General features: G+C 36.7%; 1 protein-coding gene across 1 annotated transcript in view; it reads right to left on the bottom strand.

The window, feature by feature from the left end:
* LOC104660219 (girdin-like) overlaps positions 1-15684 on the bottom strand; it is a 131602-nt gene that overhangs the window by 64360 nt on the left and 51558 nt on the right. The window contains 3 exon segments of the mRNA XM_030921233.1: positions 843-921; positions 6929-7101; positions 14143-14283. Coding sequence (XP_030777093.1) covers positions 843-921; positions 6929-7101; positions 14143-14283 — 393 coding nt within the window.

Here is a 15684-nt window from a genome sequence, read left to right as displayed (position 1 = left end):
TGGTGAGGAGGCTTGAGACCAAAAAGACGGAAAACTACTGCTTTAGAGAGAACCAACATACATTAAAAAAAAAAAAAAAAAAACCCTGCTGCCAACAAGTAGAAAAGCAGCCACAGCATGTCTAGAAATAAAGACTGTGAAGACCAGTCTCATTTATCTATGAAGGTCCCAGTTTATGATCCGGCAATTACAGTATTCCCTGCATCTAAAATGGCAGGTATGGGGAAGTTAAGGGAAAAAAACAACTATCCAGCCTTATCCTAATCCTTAGCACTTATGGATTAAAGAGCTCACACACTAATCTCAAATAAAAATGAAACATTAGAGTGACTGTAAAAGTGAACTATTAATTACTCTTGGTTTAAGGTGAAAAAAGAAGAAGCTGCTGTAAAATAAAGATACTTTTAAAATTTGTTAAATCTTATTTAATAGGAAAAGAGTGAAAAAATCAAAAAGCATTCTATCATACATCAGTTCGTATAAAGCACTATCAGGGAGCAGAGACACAGAGAGATACACATAAAGAGCATCGTTTACAGTAGAGGTGTTCTAGCTTCCAAGGCCACAGAAGCCAAACACATCAAAAAGAAAAATCTGGAACTACCCCAGTCCTAAGTAGCTCTTTTGAATCTTAGCAGAGTTTGAACAGCATTAACATGGAAGAAAGTTTGGCTCTGGCATTTTTGAAGAGAGAGACTCTGAAAAAATCATCCAATCTCTTGAAGCCTCAGTAACCTCATTTATTTATATAAAGCATTGAAGGAAAGGTTGTAAATTACAAGGAAGAAAATCAATTTCCAATTACTTGGTGGTCCTAAATAATAGATATTCCAGGTACCAACCTCTTGTTGCAGCCTTTTGAGTTCTATTTCCATTTGCTCAAGTTGTTTACAATCCAACAACTGTTCAGTCTTTTCCTCCCTTAAATGCAAAAATATATTCATTAAGTATATTATTTTTGAAAACTGCGATCATCATCTGCATTAATATAAATGTATTATCATTACTAAATAACTAGTTGAACACAGTATTAGCCATAACCCTAATCTAGAAGAGAAAACAAAGATAGACATTAGGAATTTATATAATTAGATGCCATTAATCAAACCTCTTCCCTTTTTCCAAAGGCTAACCTCAATGGCTGATGTTCTCATAGTATGTAATACAATTTTTCTCTTTCTCTCTTTTCATCTTTCCTGCCCTCCACCCCTTCTATTTCCACTCTTCTTTCTCTCTTCCTCACTCTCTGCAGTCACAGACAGTTAAGCTAAGAATTTTTTTTGAGACAGAGTCTTGCTCTGTCGCCCAGGCTGGAGTGCAATGGCAGGAACTTGACTCACTGCAACCTCTGCCTCCCAGGTTCAAGCAATTCTCCTGCCTCAGTAGCTGGGATTACAGGCGCCCACCACTATGCAGGCTAATTTTTTTTTATTTTTAGTAGAGATGGGGTTTCACCATGTTACTCAGGCTAGTCTCGAACTCCTGACCTCAGGTGCTACCTGCCTTGGCCTCCCAAAGTGCTGGGATTACAGGCATGCACCACTGCGCCCGGCCTAAGCTAAGAATTTTTATGCAAGGCAGTTCTACCTGTGTCTGAGACTTATAAGGGTCTCCAACTATTTTCAACATTTACAATGGCTGAAAGGAAATTATTACTTCCAATTGCCGTAAGATACTAAAATCTTTACTTCTCTATTGGTTTCAGCCTATAAACATCCTCAAATTTCTTCTATTAGTTTTTCTCTTAGAATTGCTTTACTTCTAATCTCCATTTTCTCTCTCTCCTTCACAATCAAGCACCTTAAAATAAGCCTCCACTACTATCTCTACTTTTCTACCTTCTGTTCTTTAATAATAAAGTAAATGTTCACTGTATAAAACAATTTATTGTTCTAATCTCCTCATGCCCTTACATTTTTCTAAACCATTATATATTAATACATATTATAAAATATAATGTTTATATTATTTAAAATATATTATTAAAAATATACATACTTATATATTTTAAGAGACAAGATTTCACTCTGATGCCCAAGCTGGAGTGCAGTGGCATGATCACAGCTCACTGCAACCCTGAACTCCTGGACTCAAGTGATTCTCCTGCCTCAGCATCTGGAATAGCTGGGACTATAGGCATGCGCCACCACTTCTGGCTAATGTTTTGTAGAGATGAGGTCTCACTCTGTTGTCCAGGGTGGTCTTGAGCTCCTGGCCTCAAGCAATCTTCCTGCCTCAACCTCCCACAGCACTGGGATTACAGGCATGAGCCATGGTGCCCAGCCCAAAACTATAATTTTTAATGGTAGAAAAATATTCCCTTTGCTAGAGAAACCATACCCTATTAAATGGATTCCATTTTTCATTGTACTATATAATCTTTTAGTAAATAAGCTCATTACTATACATAAAATCCTGTGTATTTCAGGACAGTTTTCTTTTTCTTTTCTTTTTTAAGACACAGGGTGTCACTATGTTGCCCAGCCTTGCTTTGAACTCTTGGGCCCAAGAATTCCACCTCAGCCTGCTAAGTAACTGGGACTACAAGTGCGCACTGCTGTGCCTGGCTTTTGGGACAGATTTCTAAAAGTGCATTACAAGTTAAAAGGCATTTGAAACAGGTTAAGTATCCCTTATCTGAACTGCTTTGGACCCAGAAGTATTCAGAATTTTTTCAAGTTTTTTTTTTTCCCCCTTTGAGACAGGGTCTCACTCTGCTACCCAGGCTGGAGTGCAGTGGTGCAGTCCCAGCTCACTGCAGCCTTGATCTCCTGGTTCAGGTGATCCTCCTGCCTCAAGCTCCCACGTAGCTGGGACCACAGGCACGTGCCACCACACCCCTAATTTTAAAAAATTATTTGTAGAGACGGGTCTCCCTGTGTTGCCCAGGCTGGTCTCAAACTCCTGAGCTCAAGCAATCCTCTTGCCTCAGCCTCCCAAAGTGCTGGAATTATACGCTTAAGCCACCATGCCCTGCCTCATTTTAACCATTTTTAAACATATAATTCAGTGGCATTAATTATGTTCACAATGTTGAATGTTGGCCATTCCTCATGTATGTTAACACACAGAATTCAAAACAGATGTCTACACAAAAATATGCACCTGAATGTTTATAGCAGCATTATTCATAATAGCCAAAAACTGGATTCAAATGCCCATCAACCAAAAAACGGTTAATCAAAATGTGGTATATCCATTCAGTGGAATATTATTCAACTCTAAAAAGAATAAAGTATTGATACATGCTACAACATGGATGAACCTGGAAAGCATTATGCTAAGTAAATGAAGCCAGCCACAAAAGGCACGTACTGTATGATTTCGTTTATACATACAATGTATACAATAAATGTCCAGAATAGGCAAATTCATGAAAACAGAAAGTAGATTAGTGATTGCCAGGAGCTGACAGCAAAGGGGGATGGATAGTGACAATTACTAAATACGGGGTTACTTTTTGCGGTGATGAAAATGTCGTGAAATTGGTGTGTGGGCCGGGCGCAGTGGCTCATGCCTGTAATCCCAGCACTTTGGGAGGCTGAGGCAGTGAATCACAAGGTCAGGAGCTCAAGACCAGCCTAACCAACATAGTGAAACCCCATTTCCACTAAAAGTAAAAAAAATTAGCCAGGTGTGGTGGTGCACACCTGTAAATCCCAGCTACTCAGGAGGCTGAGGCAGAATTGCTTGAACCCAAGAGGCAGAGGCTGCAGTGAGCCAAGATCACGCCATTGCACTCCAGCCTGGGTAATAGAGCGAGACTCCATCTCAAACAACAACAACAACAAGAAAAAACCCACAAGAAATTGCTGTGTGATGACTGCACAACTCTATGAATAGACTAAAACCACTGAATTGTTCACTTTAAAAGGATGAATTTTCTGACCTGCGAATTATATCTCAATTATATCTCAAGGCTTTTATTTTTTTGAAAAATAACGAAGAGTTTATATTAGAAAAATTCTTTCAAAACATGGGATTTATGGAGGCAGAGTTAAAGGAACTCTTTGGTAATATTAACTACTGCATAAAAGTGAAATTACTATTTTAAATTAAAAAATTACTTCTTTCACCCATATCACAAATTATACTTTTACACTATATGTTTATAAATCAAAAGCAATTATATCATAATGTACTGCCCCATAAATGAGTATGCTGTTAATTTGCACTTTCTAGTTGTAATTACTTATTGTATAGTTTCCATTCAGTATAAGGCAACCTGCCGTTTTTGTCGACCATGATTTCTGCACTTCATTCACTTTAGTAGAGATTTGTCCCAATAAAAAGAACTAATAGGAGATTTATTTCTTTTTAATAGAAGAAATCCATAAAGAAACACATTTTCAAAGGGCAATGAAGATATTAGATGGTATTTGTTGAAAAGCTAGTTACTGGGAATACTTCTCACAATACTGGCACATTTATTTACCCATTAAAAATATCCATTTACATTTTCTAATCAGTATTAGAAAACCAAATTTCATCAATCTCCTCAAGTTGTTTGGAATTTTAATGTACTCTATGTACAAGTAAATTTTATTTAAAAATTAAATTCGAACATAGTGCAAAACCTTAAACAAATTCACAGCCATCATTACGGTTCTAATTGCAGGCTTTATCTAAAGACTGGAGAAATTGTGCTAAATTATATGGAACAAACTAGTGTTCACTATTTAGACTATCCATTAACTGCCAGTCAAACTAATAACAGCAATCTCTTCCCTAATTTTCCTGGTGCAGCTGTTTATAGAATATCCTGGGCATGTTCATTTCAATAGATACATAATAATGCAGACATCCACAAATGAAAGCTGTTATTTTTTATTTTCAAATTTTCCTATGTACTGCAATATTTTTTCTACCTTGCATATTCAGTCACTTTCTTTAACTACTTTAAATAATCAGCAAATAAATTTAATTGCTACATTGTGGTTTTAAACTTAAAATCTATATTCTGAAGCTCAAATTCCAAGAAACCAAACCAAAAAAAAAAAAAAAAGCCGCCACAACAAAAATCCTTTGTTCTTTTAAAAGTACAAAATAAAAACAAATCTCCAGCAGAGACTGATCACATCTTTACTTGTGGTTCACCAAGGAATGCCTATGTAACATTTATACTTAGTTTTCTGTAATGGTCTTTTAAAATTAAAAAAATAAAATTTCATCAGCACTATCCAAATCTGAATGCAGTCATGCATCGTTTAAGTATGGGAATACACTCTAACGAGTTAGGTGATTTCATCACTGGGCAAACATCACCGAGCATATATAGTACTTACACAAATCTAGACGGTAATAGCCTACTATACACGTAGGCTATGTGGTGTAGCCTAGTGCTTCTAGACTACAAACTTATACAGCATGTGACAGTACTGAATACCATAGGCAACCATAACATAACGGTAAGTATTTGTGTTTTTAAACATATCTGAACATAGAAAAGGTACAGTAAAAATAGGGTGTAAAATACTAAAAATGGTACTTTTTTTTTTTTTTTTGAGACAGAGTCTCGCTCTGTCCGCCAGGCTGGAGTGCAGTGCTGTGCTCTTAACTCACTTCAACCTCCACCTCCTGGGTTCAAGCGATTCTCCTGCCTCAGCCTCCCAGGTAACTGGGACTACATACAGGTGCCTACCACCACGCCTGGCTAATTTTTGTATTTTTAGTAGACACAGGGTTTCACCATGTTGGCCAGGTTGGTCTTGAACTCCTGACCTCAAGTGATCCACCTGCCTCGGTCTCCCAAAGTGTTGGAATTACAGGCATGAGCCACAGCACCAGCCATGCTTTTAATAAACTTTAAAATTTTTAAACTTAACTCTTTTAGTTTAAAATGTAAACACATTGTACAACTGTACAAAAATATTTTCTTTCTTTATATCCTTATTCTTTTTTTTTTTTTTTTTGAGACAGTGTCTCGCTCTGTCACCCAGGCTGGAGTGCAGTGTCATCATTTCAGCTCACTGCAACCTCCACCTCCCCGGTTCAAGCAATTCCCCTGCCTTAGCCTCCCGAGTAGCTGGGATTACAGGTGCACCCCACCATGCCCAGATAATTTTTTTGTATTTTCTAGTAGAGACAGGGTTTCACCATGTTGGCCAGACTGGTCCTGAACTCCTGACCTCAGGCAATCTGCCCACCTCAGCCTCCCAAAGTGCTGGGATTACAGGTGTGAACCACCGCGCCTGGCCATATAGGCTATATCCTTATTCTATCAGCATTTTTCTTTTCTGCTTTTACTTTTAAACTTTTTTGTTAAAAACTAAGACACACATTAGCCTAGGCCTACACAGGGTCAGGAACATCAAGGCATTACTAGATGATAGGGATTTTTCAGCTCCATTGTAATCTTACAGGACCACCCACCATCATATACGTGGCCCACTGTTAAATGAAATGTCGTTACGTGGCACATGACTGTATTTACCTTTACTGAGTACGTGACTGAGGCATTTCAATGCAAGACACATACACGAAACTATCTTTTGGTAATAGTATAACGCCAAGAACTCAGTCTTTTAAAACATTAAATTTTGGGGGGGAGAATAGGTACAAAACATTAATTTTAAAAGAGTTAGACGTACTGGTCTCCATCAGTAGTTCCTAGTAATTTGGATTTCAAGGAAAGTAAGACAAAAAATTAAGAGCTCCAATTTGCCAAAGGAGGACCTTATTTTAATAAAAAAATACATTAACACTAGAAAGCTAGAAAGGCCATAAATCCAGAATAACAGGTATCCTTTAAATTGGTAAGATTTAACAATAGGAAAACCTTATGCCAACCTCCTTATTTTTCTTATTTTGACACATACTTGTGAAAACACTGACACAAGCTAGCAATATTTCCATAAGCTTAAAAATATTGTTTAGGTCACCTTTGGGACCACATAAATTCAATGAACCTCGAAAATCAGCAACTTACAATTCCTGCCTAAGCCTTCTTATCTTGGCTTTAGCATCTGCCAGTTCCACCGACAGATGTTGTCGACTTTCTGTTCGCTTCATGCCTGGAGAACCACAGGGTGACTGTGCAGATGAAGAGGCATGGGGTAGAGAATGAAGACCATCCCGCTCTTCAGAGAGTTCTATGATAGTCTAGAAATACACACAGAATCACTTTCAGTATTCTACGTATTAGCAAACTAAACATATCAACAAGATCCACTAGGTCTAAGAATTGCACTACGATATCAAAAACAATTCATTGGTCAAAAACATCTTAACTATCATATTTAGTTGTCATTCTTAAAAGTTCCATTCAACAGTTCATGCATGAGCTACTTAGTAAATGATACTAAACAAGATAATTATGTTTTTCCCTTCCTAGTTTTTTTCTTTTTATATTTATTTATTTATTTATTTGTTAAGTTCCGAGGTACACGTGGTAGGGTATGCATGTTTGTTACATAGGTGAATGTGTGCCATGGTAGTCTGCTGCACCTGACAACCCATCACCTAGGTATTAAGCCCAGCATGCATCAGCTCTTTTCCCTAATGTTTCCCCACCTGGCCTCCCCCGACAGGCGCCAGTGAGTGTTGTTCACCTCCCTGTGTCCATGTGCTCTCATTGTTCAGCTCCCACTGAAAAGTGAGAACGTGTGGTGTTTGCTTTTCTGTTCCTACATTAGTTTGCTGAGGATAAAGGTGTCAAGCTTCATCCATGTCCCTGCAAAGGATATGATCTCATTCCTTTTTAAGGCTGCACAGTATCCTATGGTTTATATGTAACACACTTTCTTTATCCAGTCTATCATTGAGGGGCATTTGGGGTTCATCCCATGTCTTTGCTATTTTTTCCCTTTCTAGTTTTTTTTAACAAAAGAAATCAATTATGATGAAAATGATTAGATTAGACAGCCAATGGTGGAAAGGCATAAAAGACCTGCTGACATAGAAAAGAAATAAAGTGATTTGGCTGGCACTATGTTGTCCAATATAATAGCCAGTAGCATAGGTGGCTATTTGATTAAAATTTTTTTAAGTTAAAAATTCAGTTCTGGGCCGGGCACAGTGGCTCACACCTGTAATCCCAGCACTTAGGGAGGCCAAGGAGAGCAGATCATTTGAGGTCAGGAGTTCAAGACCAGCCTAACCAACATGGTGAAATCCCATATGAACCAAAAATACAAAAAAAGTAGTTGGGCATGGTGGTGCGCACCTATAATCTCAGCTACCCGGGAGGCTGAGGCAAGAGATTACAATAAGCCAAGATTGCTCCACTGCACTCCAGCCTGGCTGACAGAGTGAGAGTCTCAAAAAAATAAAATAAAATAAAATTCAGTTCCTTAGTCACACTAGCCACATTTCAAGTGCACACAGCCATTACTGTATGCACTGGGACAGCCCAGAAACAGAATCTTGGACAGCCCAGAAATACAATCTTGGACAGCCCAGAAATACAATCTTGCCATCACAGCAGAATTGGACAGCACTGCTCTTGAATTATGAACAGGGTTCTTGGAGGGTTCTAACAATACCTCAAAGGTTTAGCTTAATCTCTTTACTCTGCAGTAAGTAACTGAGGAACAGTGATTGATTTCTCCATAATCACACAGCTAGCTAACATGCCACGACTTCAGGCCAGCCTAACTCCACATCTTCTGCTCTCTCTAATAGCAGTTCCAATCTGCTTCCCATCTCAAAGATAGATTCCTTCCTTCCTTCCGCTTTCAGATTCCTTCCTTCCTTCTGCTTCCCATCTCAAAGACAGATTCCTTCCTTCCTTCTTTCCTTCTTTCCTTCCTTCCTTCCTTCCTTCCTTCCTTCCTTCCTTCCTTCCTTCCTTCCTTCCTTCCTTCCTTCCTTCCCTCCTTCCTTCCTTCCTTCTCCCCTCTCCTCCCCTCCCCTCCCCTCTTCTCTCCTCTCTGCCCCCTTCCTCTCTCTCTCTCTTTCCCCTCCATGGGACACAAACCTCCTTTTCATTTTCCTAAATCTAAACTTTAAGGGCTATATGTACCTATTCCTCCCTTCCCCTAATTTTCCTTTTGTTATCTGTAAATTATCTTACTCTAAACCAATTTCTCAGGTTTTTCTTTCAAACTTCTCAAGCAAATAAACTGTCTTATATAGAAATTTCAGCTGTACTACTATTCCAGAAAGAATGGGTGGGGTTACCATCTTGGGATCATGAAATAAGCATCCTTGCTTTATTTTTCATCACCAAGTCTTATCTGCCTTCCCTGAATCATTACTTTCTTTTTTCCTAACACCTACCACAATTCATTTATTTATCCTCAGGATACATTTCAGCACCTGTACCAAGGTCTGTCTTACCTTCCTGCCTGTAACTATTGCTTTCCGATTCCAGTATGTCTGTTGATGAATCTCAGAATGTTACTTCCCATTTCTTTTTCTCCCTACTAATTTCATGTCCACTCCTTATTCAATACATACAGTTTTCTCTAGCAAAGGAAGCAATTTTTCTATTGTAGCATGCCTCCTTTACTGTCATTTTCCTATGTCACCATACCTACTCCTGAATCTTTAATCACTCAACTCCTCCCCGCTTTTACTCAGTCCAGAAGATTATTCCTGGCTACTTTAGTTTCTACTCAGCCTGGAATTATAATTAGGCCCTTAAATGTCATCCTTACTGTGCTGTTACTGACTCACTCTTTGCAGAAAAAGAAAAAGGAATTAACATTTATAGAACTTGTGAGGGATTTTCCAACAAGATCTCATCCAATACTACAATTTGCAATAGAGGTATTATGCCAGTTTTAGACATGAGAAAACTTAGGCTCATATAGATTAAATAACTTAACAAAAGTCACCCAACCAATAATACAGATAGCAGAGATTCAAATTCAAGTTTGACTCTAACACTGTTATCTTCCTGACCCACCATCAGTTTTCTCTATTTTTGTTCCAAGATGATAAAGCTCTAGCAGAAAAACAAGAAGTTACACAGTCCTACTACAGATCTTACCATCCATTTTCAATTAAACTCTTTCCACTGCCCATCTATCCTTTTATTGAAATATTGCTGATCTCCTTTCAAATTTCCCTATGATGACTCTGTAAATGTATTACCTTTTCTCTACTTAAGCCTCCAACTGCAAACTGCTATCATTACTTCCAATAAATGACCTCTCCTCCAATTTGCCAAAGAAACAAAACCACCTGGGATTAACTCCTTTCTTCTTATGCATTTTTTTTGCTGCTAATACATATTCCTTACTTAAACATTTCAATTTCTTTCTTCTTATTGGCTTTTTTCTCAGTGTTCTTCAAAGATATACAAGTTTCTTTTACTCGGGAAAAAAAAAATCACATTCCTTTCTTGGCACTTTTTGAAGGATGGTTCCTATGTACAATGACACTATTCAGTTCTATCCTTCTATCAGTGTGCTCATCCCAACTTCCCTATCTCTCTGTGAATAGTGTTATTAATTTTCATAGTTGACTCCATGTACTTGGAGTCAACTTTTATTTGTATATTTTCTTACTGTCTCAATTACCTTTAATCTTGCTTTCTAACATCTCCTGACTCTAACAAAGCTGACAGATAGTAGTAAGTATATAATATTTGTCTCATACACAAATAAACTAGCACTTAATTATATGCTAGCTCATATTTTGTACTTACAAATAATGTAGTTTTCTCAATAAACCAGAATCAATCTTTCTTACACCTCCTTTGTATCTCTCAATCTCTAATTTTATCTAGCATAGTATTTTACACAAAAATGGGTGCTCAAAAATATTCAATTAAGCAATTCACAAAACTAAGAACAGGAGAAAATACAGGAGACAGACACTACATTTGAACTTAGTAGGTGGTGAAATGGCAATATCTATCAAGAACTTCCAAAAGTCAATGAACTACATATTACAAAATATTAAAAAGAAAGAAAGAAACCTAGTATTTTAGGGTTTAAGAGTTCCCAGAGTATTTTCCATTAAAGATTATTTAGATATTTTGACTTTTTTCTAATGGCAGTAACTTCTTGAGCTCAAGGTTTCCCATACACTTTCAAAATAGTCTGATGCAAAAACAAACAAAACAAAATAATCTGACGGCAAATGTTTTTAAAGCATAACTAATTTCATATGCCCTCCCACTCCTGTAGCATATGTGTAAGAATATATATAGGAATATATACTATATGCTACAGGAATATATATAAAAATGATATATATTATTTTTTGTACTTATCACTTTCACAATTTTATTATAGTTAATTATTTTAATAAAATAACTTCCTTATTAGACTATAACAATCTTTGGTTCTTTTTTGAAATAGTTTGTCAGTTTTTTTGCTCCCAAGCACAAGACCTTGCAAAAACCAGTTGTTTCTTAATATATACTGAAGACTGAACATAAAAAGATACATCAATGCTAAAGACAAAAAAAAACAAAACACAAAAACAGGTGACCTATTAATTCTACTTGTAGAACTCATTATTAAGGAAAAGAAATTAGAGATGTGCCCAGTACAATCATGGATTTAGGCAAAGGTATTACAGTATTATGTTTCTAACCACAGGCAGTGGAGTTAGATCTGGCAAATTACTTAACTACTTGGGGCTCAAGTATCTTTATCTACAAAATGGGGTTTTCATGCAGATTTAATAAAACAGTATAACACATACTGTTATACAAGTGTATACTGTTATACACTTACAGCACAAAGTCTAGCATAAAATAAATAGTGATAATAAAGAGATCTTAAATTCATTAAAAATCCCCATTTGGTTTTTAGTAAAAGGAGAGGACTGAAGACATACTTTTTCTATAGCATTAAGAACACAAAAGAGAAATGTTTAAAAGGGTGACCAAATATATACTTTTTAGACTGAAGTGAAACAATCATAACAAAAGCTAATCAAAAGAAAAAAAAAGTTAAAGGGAAACTCTAAATAAGAACTTGTTTCAATCTAATACATGACACAGAATTACATTTACATGCCACCTTTACATTTGTCTAACATTTTTCACAATTTTTTAAATGACCTTTTCAAGTTAGTCTACTGGTAGCCCAAATTGAGGGAAAAAAATTTCCCAGATGATTGGATATCTCTCCCCCACCCTATCCCAGCTAGCAAGTTGCTTCCCAAGTATCTGAGACAGAAGAGTATGACTTTTTCTTCCTTATTTGAAAAACAAATTCAACAAAAATGCTTAATTGGCAGGATAACATATTTTAAAAGGTTTTTCAAACAATCATTCTATATAGTATTTCATATTCCTTTTAGTTTACCAGAATCATGTAATGATAAGTATTCTGTTCACCCCGCATTAATCAATTCACTTAAATGGGATCAAACTTTTTTTTTTTTTTTTGAGACGCCCACCCCAAGATCTAACATTTTATATGCACCCATCAGTCATATAAAACCAAAGTATAGGCTGGGTGCAGTGGCTCACACCTGTAATTCCATTACTTTGGAAGACCGAGGTAGGAGGATCACCTGAGGTCAGGAGTTAGAGACCAGCCTGGCCAACATGGCCAAACCCTGTCTCTACTGAAAAGACAAAAATTAGCCATGCATGGTGGTGCACGCCTGAAACCCAGCTACTTGGGAGGCTTAGGCAGGAGAATTCCTTGAACCTGGTAGGCGGAGGTTGCAGTGAGCTGAGATTGCACCACTGCACTCCAGCCTGTGCGACAGAGCCAGACTCCATCTCAAAAAAATTTAAAAAATAAAATAAAATAAAATAAAAGTATAGATTCTTAGAAATAATTCCTCAGAAACTGGAGGATACCTTACTGCAATACCTTTAACAACTTGAAATACAAATAAATATTCTAGAAAATGCATAGATCAGTAAAAAGACACTAAAAAATGATAGCATATAGCTAAATAATCTGATTGAAAATGAAATGATCTGAGTATTTCAGGATAAATCTGATGCATAGTAGGAATGTTTTCCAATTTATTCTTTCCTTCCTTTGGTCTCAATATCCCAGCTTTTTAAAAAATTTAATTGTTGCTTTAAAATGTTTATCTCCTATATTTTCTTTTTGTTTAACGCCTGAAGAAAAATTGAAAATTCACATCAGAACTGACTAATCCCTACAGAGACAAGAAAGTTTTATTCTGAAAAAAATGTTTAGGAATTTTCTCTATGTAGTCTTTCACTGGTCTCAGGAGTATTGATATAGATTCTCTACAAATAAGCTCAAAACTGTCTCTCGCATATAAATGAAACTGATAAAAGCTATACATTCTGCAGAATGGCAGAGTACTTTGCTCTGCTATTAAGAAAATATTACCCACCATCACATGCATTAAAAGTCTAGACTCTTTAAAATTATAAACTGCTTTCAGACACTGCAGATAGAAAACTTGGTACACTTTTACTCTTTTTAAAAAGCAAAGTTCTGTTTTAACAGACTTAAAATAATTCTCTTTTTAAAAATCACACCTCATTTGAGATCTTTTGTGGGACATTTTATTCAGAACACCTGTTATTCTCCTTTTATTAAAACTTACTTTTCCAACCTCAACATGTGGCAATAAAACTAAGAAATTAGCCTTAAGCAAATTCTTAAGCTTCACGGCAATGATTTTTCCAGTTACATCAACTATATTTTCAGTTTCACACTTTTGTATTGTTGCCAAAGCTGTGGGGATGACTTGAAAAACACACAGGAACAAAAGAATAATGTTAATTTAAAAGAAAAGGAGAAGAGAGGCCGGGCGCGGTGGCTCACGCTTGTAATCCCAGCACTTTGGGAGGCCAAGGCGGGCGGATCATGAGGTCAGGAGATAAGAGACCACAGTGAAACCCCGTCTCTACTAAAAATACAAAAAATTAGCCGAGCGTGGTGGCGGGCGCCTGTAGTCCCCAGCTACTCAGAGAGGCTGAGACAGGAGAATGGCGTGAGCCCGGGAGGCGGAGCTTGCAGTGAGCCGAGATGGCACCACTGCACTCCAACCTGGGCACAGAGCGAGACTCCGTCTGAAGAAAAAAAAAAAGAAAAGGAGAAGAGAAAACCTAACTGCAATCTGTTTACTAGCAATTTGGGGTTCTTACACATCCTTTCAGGCTCCTGTGTTCCACACAAAAAAAGACACTCCTGTATTACCCGCCTCTAAGAAATAGTATCATTTCTGAAAACTGCCTAAAGCTACTATTTTCTTTTTGGAAAGCAGACTTTCACAATATACTGAAAGAAATTTACAAACCTCTGAATGTTCATCTCTCTCATCTATAAGTCTTTTTAGATGTAATGCCATATTTTTCAAGAGTGGTTCTATGTCCTCCTGTGACATATCAGTCACTTCCATCCATTGCAGGTCAAACACATTTTCCTGATTATGAGTTACCTTTAGAAAAGTAACCGAAATAAACAACCAAAAAAGTGGTTAATACTTAAAAATCTATTCCACTATAGTACAATATTAGCTCAAGTATTATATAACCCATATAAAATATGAAAAGCCAGCATGATGTTAAAAGGAGAACATTTGAAATTAATGATGAAAACACTACAAATAAAAATTATTTTTAACTAAATATAATCCTTAAATGAATTAATATTCATTTTCTAGTCAACAAAAATAAAATATTAATATTTAACTCAAGGCATTCTTAAAGGAAAGTAATGTTGATATATCCTGACAACTTCTTTAACAAAATCAACTGAATTTTGTAGATAAGACTTTTAATTTATTGTACTTGAATTCAAGAGCAAAAGGTTTTTAATCTTGTAGGATATATGTTATTGCATTGTTGTTATTGAATATCTAGGTCTTTATAGATTCTGAAGATGACACTGTCACAGAAGCTTAGGAGAAAGGATTACCAGTATAAAGATTTTTAAAAGAATGGAAAAGTTATATAAGTGCCTTCCATTTCTCACTATAATTCTAATAATTTGCTTTAACTTTCATAATAGCAAAAATAATTACACTTCCAAGGATGGTGGCAAATTCCATAACTTGCAATACTTAGCATTTATTCAGAATAAAATAAAACCATGTAACTAGCGTAAAGCAAATATGTCTCTATAATGGGAGACTACCAATAAAACTACATCTTGTAAAGTACTAATATGCTTATGGTTGACAATAATGTTACTGATAAGAAATCTGGGCTTTACGAATGCTAAATAAGAGAAAAGATTACAAAACACAAAAATCTTCTAAATAAAGAATATTTTAGCCGGGCGCGGTGGCTCAAGCCTGTAATCCCAGCACTTTGGGAGGCCGAGACGGGCGGATCACGAGGTCAGGAGATCGAGACCATCCTGGCTAACACGGTGAAACCCCGTCTCTACTAAAAAATACAAAAAACTAGCCAGGCGAGGTGGCGGCGCCTGTAGTCCCAGCTACCCGGGAGGCTGAGACAGGAGAATGGCGTGAACCCGGGAGGCAGAGCTTGCAGTGAGCTGAGATCCGGCCACAGCACTCCAGCCTGGGTGACAGAGCGAGACTCCGTCTCAAAAAATAAAAAAATTAAAAAATATATATATATATTTTAAATACTACCAATTTTCACTATTTAAAAATTTTCTTTTCCCTTTTCTAATCAACATGTAAATTTAACATACTCTAATTCTAAAGTGTCTTTATAAGATTAAAAGCCCAAGAATAGACAGATACAGAAATAGCTTTTAAAATGAATCTTGGCCGGGCGCGGTGGCTCAAGCCTGTAATCCCAGCACTTTGGGAGGCCGAGACGGGCGGATCACGAGGTCAGGAGATCGAGACCATCCTGACTAACAC

Source organism: Rhinopithecus roxellana, chromosome 17 (genome assembly GCF_007565055.1).
Source record: "Rhinopithecus roxellana isolate Shanxi Qingling chromosome 17, ASM756505v1, whole genome shotgun sequence".
Taxonomy (NCBI): domain Eukaryota; kingdom Metazoa; phylum Chordata; class Mammalia; order Primates; family Cercopithecidae; genus Rhinopithecus; species Rhinopithecus roxellana.
This window is presented reverse-complemented; position numbering and strand designations above follow the sequence as displayed.